We start from the raw sequence: 9,339 nt of genomic DNA, 5'->3' as shown, positions 1-9,339 counted from the left end.
GAATGAGATAGAAGTTGTTTCCTGTTTGTTTACAGTCTTTATTGCACCTGAACATCTGCCACAAACAAAAACTAACTTCCTAGTTAACCTACCTTTGATGTTGCTGCACCTCTTATGTGTCCATAGCTTGCACCGGGTACATCTTATAGAGTTACTACCTACTCCTTTTCTACATACTGAGCAGGGCCATCTACCTGAAGGGGTTTGTGTTTTATCTACCTTCCTACTTATTAGGATTTTGGTTTTAGCTAGGTTGACTCTAAGGCCCTTCAATTCTAGACCTTGCTTCCACACCTGAAACTTCTCCTCTAGTTCTGATAGTGACTCCGCAATTAGGGCAAGGTCATCAGCATAGAGGAGCTGATGACCTTGCCCTAATTGCGGAGTCACTTAAAATCATTATTAAAATTAAATTATTGCTTACTGCAAACTTAGAAATACCATGTTATCATTCATTTTCCTGAATGATTGCACATAAAACACAATCATTTTCCTGAAAAATTATATAAGGCACACAATAATGTAGCTGGGGTGGGGGCATGAAGAGGAACCTGCATGGGCAACATTTTTATGGGAGCAGCACTTATGGGTCTGCTGTATCAGTCAGTACAAGCTTATACAGGGCGGGGGGAACTCAAGGGCTGGCCCCAGTGGCATACACTATATGCCTCTGAAGCTGTAAAAGAAAATATCCAGAAATTGTTAAATTTGGAAATATAGAATATATGAAAATAAAGTAACATACCTTGCTTCGGTAATACTGAATCCATATTCCAAATGTCCAAGTTATTAGCATGAGTTCATATTTATTTTGTAAGAAGTAACTAATTTGTTACAATATGAAAAATTGTCAACTGAAAAGAAGAAAAAAAAAAGAGGAAAATTAGCATAATCTAAATGTTCTTCACAGAATGAGTTCGAGATATTTCGGCACAGCCATTTTGGTGTCATTGATCTGACAAGGACTTATTTGACATCAGACATTTTAATGGGTCTCTCATTCTCCCTCACCCTCTGTTTAAGCATGTGAACATCTAGTTATGTTTGTAATTGCATCCTGGGTATGATTTTAAACTGCATCAGATAGTGGTGCCCTGGTCCAAGAGTTCCAGGGCTTTTGAGGAGTGTGGAACCACTTCTCAGCCACTATGGTTCTCTGGTCTACTCTGACCCAGAATAGTAACACCTGTCAGGGTCCCAGCTATGTGTTAACTAGCTTATTAGGGCTTGCCTACTTATGCATGTAAAGACAGGATTCAATAGACCCTGTGGAAGAAGCCGTCAGGGTTCAACAGAGGTGAAGGCAGCTGCAGTAACACATTGTGGAGAGCAAGATGAAGCAAGTAAGACATCTTGGTCAGCCACTGCATCCATCTCCATTCCTAGTTTTTGACCTGTTCTTGTGCACAATCCTTCTTCACTTTAAACAGCCACCACATAAGTGATCAGTCATCCTTAATAATATTAGCTGGTCCTCATTGCTCCAACAGATGAACATGATGTTTGTATGCATGTGTAACCTCTCTCTCTAAAACAGGCTGAATGTCCAGTCAGCTGTGCCAAATCAACAGCATCTAAACAGCCATGTCCAATCATCTCAATCTGCTTCATGATGTTTATAGTTTAATCACAAATCAATAATTAAAAATGTTATCAACATATACTTCCCAGGGATTACTTTATGAGACACATTCATTTTGTTCCAGTTGTTACGTGGCCTCTTAATTTTAGTATTGGAAACTTAAATTCTAGAATATAGTAGAAGCTGGTGGCACGTAAAAAGCACCCACTACACTCTCAGAGTGGTTGGCATTAAGAAGGGCACCCAGCTGTAGAAATCTTGCCAGATCTGAGCCTGGTGCAGCCTCCTGCCTTGCCAGTACTCAGTCAAACCGTCCAACTCATGCCAGCATGGAAAGTGGCCGTTAAATGATGTTGATGATGATGAAGTTACAGAAGAATGCTGGTTCCATGCTGACATTTTTTTAGCCCTTTAGCATTCATATTATTCAGTCAAGAGCTTGTAGCTTTGAGATTTTGATGAGCTATCAATTTTTAGAATGACATTGTCGGATTGGTGTGAGAGGCTAGATCTGGACAGTTTGACCATAAAATGCATAGAATATTTTAGCTGGATCTGGCTGGTTTAAATGATAAAGTGTTGAATAGTTTGAACAGATTAGATAATGGTACATTCATACAATGAATATCTCAATCCCTCTTATTTAAAAGATTTTTCTAATAAGTGAGTGATGAATTGGTTTAGATTGGTTTATGGCTTTCACAACCCCTCAGACATTGGTAAGATTGATACCATTGTTGGTTCCCTTGAACAGCAACATGATGATGATGGCATGAAAAACATAAGAAAGGAATTCCAGAGGGGTGATTTGTAGAATATGATAAAAAAAAATGATAGTGCAGAGCCAGGGGAAGGAGAGAAACAACGTGGGTGGCAACAAGAAAAGTAAGTCAGTCAAGTGGACCGGAATGAAAATGACACACAAGACCAGAGAGCTTCAAGGAACAATAGCCACTACAGTATCAGTAGAAATGGCAGAGTGGAGAACTAGCATATCTCTGGGTGAGAAATCATAGTGCATTTGTAAGTGTGTCCATTCCAGTCTATCTGGTGACCATTTTTAAGGATGTTGTCTAGGATATCTGTAAGTAAAAAAGCCATACTGTCTTATATGTGGAAGCAGTAATCAAATGAGATTTCGAGAATGAGTCATTTCAGAAGAAAGATCTTGGAATTATATATTAGTTTTTAAAGGCTTTTACCTACATCAAAAGTTGAATTTATTGAAATTCGCAGCATATAAAAATATGACATTTTCATATAAGAAAGAAAGAAAATGATGAAGCCATGAAGTAAAAGACTAAGTTACTGTTTCAAAGTCAAAGCAAACTAATTCTTAAAGAACCAAATTTATTTGCTAAAGAACCAGATTCTGCAAAGTTGGAGAAGTGTAATTTGAAAGAATGGGAAAAAAAAAAAAAGTAAACAAACACTGGATTTTGCAAATATCAAAATATTTAAGATATCAACAGTGCTGGTGCCATGTAAAAAGGACTCAGTCCACTCTGTAAGCAAGTTGGTGTTAGAAAAGGCATCCAGCTGTAAAAACCATACCAAAATAGACAGTGAAGACTTGTGCAGTCTTCTGTCAAACCGTCCAAACCCATGCCAGCATGGAAAACGGACGTTAAATGATGATGATGAACATTTTCTGATATTAGTCAATAACATAGCTCCTTAGGGCGAACAAGGGAGCCTCTATATAGACACTTGTTAGAAATAGGAGCCAAATCCCTCCTAACCATCTCATAAAAGGAAGGACATATTGAATAATGTAATTCCTTATACAATATGACTGTTAAAGATAGATAACATGGTCATGGCTGGAACATATTTGATCACAGGTTTGCTTGATCAGGGCTGACATGGCACTAATCAACAGCTTAAACCTCTTACATGCCTTATTTAAGGCAATGTTACTTCAGTAAACAAGGATTTTAATTGGATCAAACACTGAGCTTATAAGCAATAATTCAATTCCTTAGAATGTTGCTTCTTCACTAGCTACTTGATTACAACATATAAAACATGAAGTCCTTTCTTATTTCCATCTCATCAACAAAGACGTTGCCTAAAGATTCATCATATTCCCTGTGTTCTAACTTATTAACATGACTTGATTATTTTATATCACATACAACACTCAACATTCTTTTATACCCTTTCAATTACCAGCAACTCTTTCAATCTATTCGTTTGTAACACAGGCACAAGAAGTATAGGTAATCATATTTTAACTGGTACTTATTTTATCAACCTCAGAAGGATGACAGGTAAAATTTACCTTGATGCAATTTCAACCTCAAATGTAAAGAGACATAGTGTATTTATTCAAGTACAAAATGATGTAGAATATAATGTGACCTAGTTGTATACACTATGTACCTAAAACTCAATGATATATTTTATCCTCTTTTTTTCTTTTATACTCAAGTATACTCAACGAGACATGGAAGAGCACTGTGAAAATCAACAGAAAGCTAGATGTGTTCCACTGAAGATGCTTGGGAACGATTCCGAGAATGTATTGGCAAGATTATGTAACCAATGAAGACATTCTAAAGAAAGCCAATAGAAGATCACTTAGCTAAATCCTCGCAGAACAAGGATTAAAACTAGCAGGTTACATACTCTGGTTTTCAGAACACCATTCTAAAACAGCTTTCAAACAAGCACTACTGGAGGGACAAAGAAAGAGAGGAGGACCAAAAACTATATGGCATAGAGCATTCATAACAGACATAAGAGAGGCCAATACCCCATGGCCAGATGCATTGACAACTACAACCAACAGAAACCAGTGGCATCAACTAGCTGCCCAAACAGCTCAAGAGCACAGGAGGAACTGATAATGCTACTTCCAATTTGGACCCAGCTGCTTTGTATTTAATTTCTTGCTTTATGGTGAAGAATATTGGTTTCAAATTTTGGCACAAGGTTTATGGTGAAGACTATTGCAAGACATTTTGTCTACTGCTCTACCATTTCTATTAATCCCCTGCCCTCATGTTCATCATCCTTAACAATGAATACCATCCCAAACAAAATTCTCCAGATTATAAGTTATAACATACTGCTACACCCATCACATATTCACAACAAAATGAAAATACTAAAACTTAAGAACACATCAGGATCACAGTTCATAGCTCTTGTATAATGTTATGGTACCTTCATAATATCTAACCACCCACAATGACTTATCTCAAAGAAACAAACTTCATCATTATTACAACATCCAATTATATCAAAATCACTTTCTATAATTTCTATTTCTGCACTAGAACTAAAAAAAGTGTTGTAGAGCCAACGACCTCTAATAAGTCCAGCCAACATAGAGGGAATCTATGTAGCCACTGACTCTTGTAGAAATAACAGCCAAATATTACTCACATCCCAGTCTTATCTAAAATAAATGACAGGATGATTCATGATTAAAATGCCTTAGATCATAAGGCTGACTTGGGGCAAAACAACAATGAAAAATCTCAAGTACTTATGCACAACCAAATCTACTTTGTCCACAGCTACTGTAGCTATGATATGAACAGATTGGGTAACAAAGTAACTAAAATACCCTGGCTACATTCATCATAACCAACCCTTATATGATAGAGTATGTGATGGAGTCCATGACCAGAGGTGAAGCACAACTGGTGTGTTGGACTTGTGGATTACTGCTAAGTGTTTGATTGCTACCCAGTATGATTCAACTGTCCAGCACTCCTCTCACCCAGTCACTTTCTTCCTTCCTTAGCACATGACCCAGCTACCTCATCCTATTTCTTTTCCCCAACAACCATTATTGTCTCTATTTTCATCATTCTCTGAAATTCATTATTAGTCTTCCTCTTTCTCGACAATACTCTATTCATTCACCAAACTGTTCTCATTTCCAGATTCTACAACTGTCTTTGCTGCACCATGTTCATTACCAATATCTCACTCACATGATTCAAACATAGAACTTGTTTGTGCATCTTGGTTTAGAATAGGTACATAATCTCCTTAAAGATTGTAAGAACAATATTTTGTACCAGAAGGGGCATGTTTGACTAGGATTACTCAAAACTTAAAATCTGGCAAGTCAACAAAGAAGCTTCTGCACAGTCAACTGATGGGCTAGAAATAGCTGCCAAATTTCCCTCAGTTGACAATTGTTGGTATAACAAAGATCTCCAAGCTTTATAAAGCTTAGGGCCTCACTAAGTCCAACTCCAGCACTGAGCCCAGTCACTTTGGCCATTAGTTGACCAAGCTAGCTGTCCCTGAACTTACAAAACATTATTAATATAGAAGACTCTATTATTATTTAACCCAAGGTAGTTCTGATCAAATAGACCTAAAATCAAAGTCATTCTAACCATGCCCATCCTATTTTTTTCTTCAAACACTGTATATCTAAGACAACATGCTTTTAAAGAGGTGGAGTATGATATAAATTAGATTTAGCAGGCATCCACACAATATGAGGTCTGATCAAAAAGTATTGAGACTGTTGCTATGGTAAAAGAGCCAAAGTACGCAGAGTAAAGCTGCTTGGCACAAATTGACCTTGAACTATATCATGCATGCACACTAAATAATAGCATTCTTACTCACTTCCGTTGTTTATAGCAGCACTTGGAAATAAAGTGTGTAGAGTGTGATCATCTCACCACGCCACAGAAGATCCATCAGTGACCATGGCAGAGAAAATGTGTGTGTGTGTGTGTGCATGGAAAGAGACATGGTGTCAAGGTTGTTATAAGCCAAGAATTTTTCCCAAAATCAAATCCCACTTGAAAGGAACAAGATCTCAAGACATTAAAGAAATCCAAGAGAATGCAACAAAGCAGCTGCTCAGTATCCCCCCAAAAAGGAGTTCCAGGAATGCTTCAATCAATGAAAATAACACTGGATAAAGTGAGTGGCTTCAGAAGGGGACTACTTCAAAGGAGACTAAACGTTGAATTGACATGTGGTGTAGTTTTCTTTTTTTTTCATAGCACCAGTCCTGATACGTTTTGATCAGACCTATTCTAGAGGCCTTTATGGAATCTGCTTAATTCTGCACTAGAAACAAAATGATCAAGAAGATAAGATACTGGAATATTAATTCCTAAGTAATCAGCTCAAATCCACTGCAGTTCTGTTATATAGTTGAGTAAATACACTTAAATTACATCACATCCACTGGCATAGCTAGAGTTTGTGCTGCCCAGAGTGGCCCTTCCATTTGCTGTCCCTGGACCCCACAAAAAACACATATTGCCTACAGCAGATCCAAAGTGTGATCCACTAACTACACTAGTAATCACATCTGTTCATTTATGTACAGGTAATTAAGTGTCAAAATTGTGGGGATCATCATTAACATCCACTTTTCCATGCTGCAAGGGTCAGATGAGGTTTATTGAGGCACATTTTCTACAGCTGGATACCCTTCCTGTCACCAACCCTCACCTGTTTCTAAACAAGGGTAATATTTTCCCAAGGTCAAATTGGCTTTACATAACACTGGAGACGAATGACACTGTTTGTATGATAGTGACACCCATTTACAACTATCAGTGAACTAGTTAGCATTAAACCAATTCAACACACAATGTGCCTGCATTTCTGCATCTACTTGTCCTCACTGCTTTTAGCATTGAACAAAACATTGTATCCAATCCTTCCTTCCCTGAACTACAACACTGAGAATTCCCGTGTTACTGTAAGAAATTTCGCCATATAGTAAAATTCATCATAGGGACAATTATATCAGCATTTTATAAGATAAAATTAAAAAGAATGCTAAAAAGTTTTATCAAGGCATTAAATAGGTAAGTCTTTATTCAACGTCAAACATTAAGAAAAATATGATGGTCATTTAAAAACAAAATTTCTAACACCAAATTTTCCTATAACTGGGATTTCCAACCTGTCTATTGTTTCCTCTCAGTCTGGAACTGCTCACAATAGTCTTTCCTGTACAAATTCATTTTCTTCTTTTATATTAAAACAAAATATTTAAACTTTATTTTGAATCTGGTGGATCTGATGTGTAACATTACTACTAGCAAGCTCACATTTGCTGAAGGTTATACTTTTGGATTCACATACGTGACATCATCACCATCGTTTTAACGTCTACATTTCCATGCTTGCATAAGCTAGATGGAGTTTACTCAGGCAGATTTTCTACAGTCAGATGCCCTCCCTGTCACCAACCCTCACCTGTTTCCAAGCAAGGTGAGATTTCTCTATGGCTAGATATGTTCTATGCAGAATACTGGAAATGAAGGACACTACATATACGAGTGCCACTCATTTACGTCTACCATGTGATGACAAGAAGAGACATGTCCATGCATTCACGCTCACATACAAATATATATGGCAGGCTTCTTTCAGGTTCTGTCTACCAAATCCACTTATAAGGGTTTGGTCAGCCCTAGTAAGAAACACTTGCTCAATGTGCCACGCAATGGGACTGAACACGAAACAACATGGTTGGGAGGTGAACTTTTTAACTACACAGCCATGTCTACTGCTTTTACTTGTAAATATATTCAAATAATTCTTTCTAACCTTCCTAAATTACAGTTGGAGCTCATATTTAATAAAGCAGATTGAAACTGGAATCAGTTACACTACGTTTAATGTTATCCATTCACTAAATATATTTTATAGAGGAAAGCTATTTTTATTCTCTTTCTCTTTAATTTTAATGCTGCAAGAAACATTATCTAATAGGTTTTCATATTTCTTTTTCCGTCCGAAATAGAACACATTGAATAAAGATATGTTATTACAGCTCTTTTATTATAACTCCACTTATTATCTAGAATGCATTACTACAGGAATAGAAAAATATTAGAAGCATTTCAAGTGAGTGTTTGTTAGTTAAGATCTGGCCTATTCAATTTTGTCAAGAAGAAACTACCCATAATTTTCCGAAAGATTTTGTGTAAGTCCGTGATGATAAATGATTGGTATAAATTTACCAAAGTCTAACTGAATAAGTTCTCTTTTATGCACAAAGGTATTATTTATATGATGAAAATTAAAGAATAGTTTATGCAATGAAATAAATACATGTATCGGGCGAAAAGTCAGCTTGTAAGCGATTTGAGTGCAGACAAGTTCGAAGTTCTAGCAAGTTCTATTTTTTTTAATGACTTTTAATTGTCATTTAACAGATGTTAAGCCTGTAACATTGATAAATAACACATCCTGTAGAATGGATTTATATAGAAATGATTTTTTTTTTAAACAAAAGAACTGTTGTTTCGCCTCGGGTCAACTCAAACTCCAATCAAACAGACCTACAAAAAAAGGCGTTCCCGCCAGGGGTTCCCCGTGTTGTTGGTATATCAGGGTATATGTTGTTCCCAAACGTACCCACTTTTGTTTTTAAATTTAAGGCGCTAGGGTGTAATTTGAGGGAAATCTGACTGCTATTTCTAGCAAATAAGAATTTGAAATAGAAGTTACAATAAATTGAGTGAGGACATATCTGAGATGAAGGCCATTACACATGCATACACATAGGCAAGAAGAAACAGCCCATATTTTAGTTTTTTTTTCAAATGAGTGATTGAATCATACAAGACCATTCATTGTAAAATGAAAGGAAAAGAATAATTAAATGTTAAAGGATGCGAGCATGTTTATGTTATATTGTACATATATATATATATATATATAATTTGAGAGCATGATAGTTCGATATTGCCTTCTTTTATTTCTTTCAATGACTTTCAATATTAAGTTGTCATTTATCAGCTGTT

General features: G+C 36.4%; 1 protein-coding gene across 1 annotated transcript in view; it reads right to left on the bottom strand.

Annotated features, from left to right (window-relative positions):
- LOC106877082 (uncharacterized) overlaps positions 1 to 9,339 on the bottom strand; it is a 104,694-nt gene that overhangs the window by 93,050 nt on the left and 2,305 nt on the right. Inside the window, exon 2 of the mRNA XM_014925881.2 lies at positions 746 to 854. Coding sequence (XP_014781367.1) covers positions 746 to 770 — 25 coding nt within the window. The 5' untranslated portion in view covers positions 771 to 854. The remainder of the gene's footprint in view (positions 1 to 745; positions 855 to 9,339) is intronic.

Source organism: Octopus bimaculoides, chromosome 4, assembly GCF_001194135.2.
Source record: "Octopus bimaculoides isolate UCB-OBI-ISO-001 chromosome 4, ASM119413v2, whole genome shotgun sequence".
NCBI classification, from domain to species: Eukaryota; Metazoa; Mollusca; class Cephalopoda; order Octopoda; family Octopodidae; genus Octopus; species Octopus bimaculoides.
This window is presented reverse-complemented; position numbering and strand designations above follow the sequence as displayed.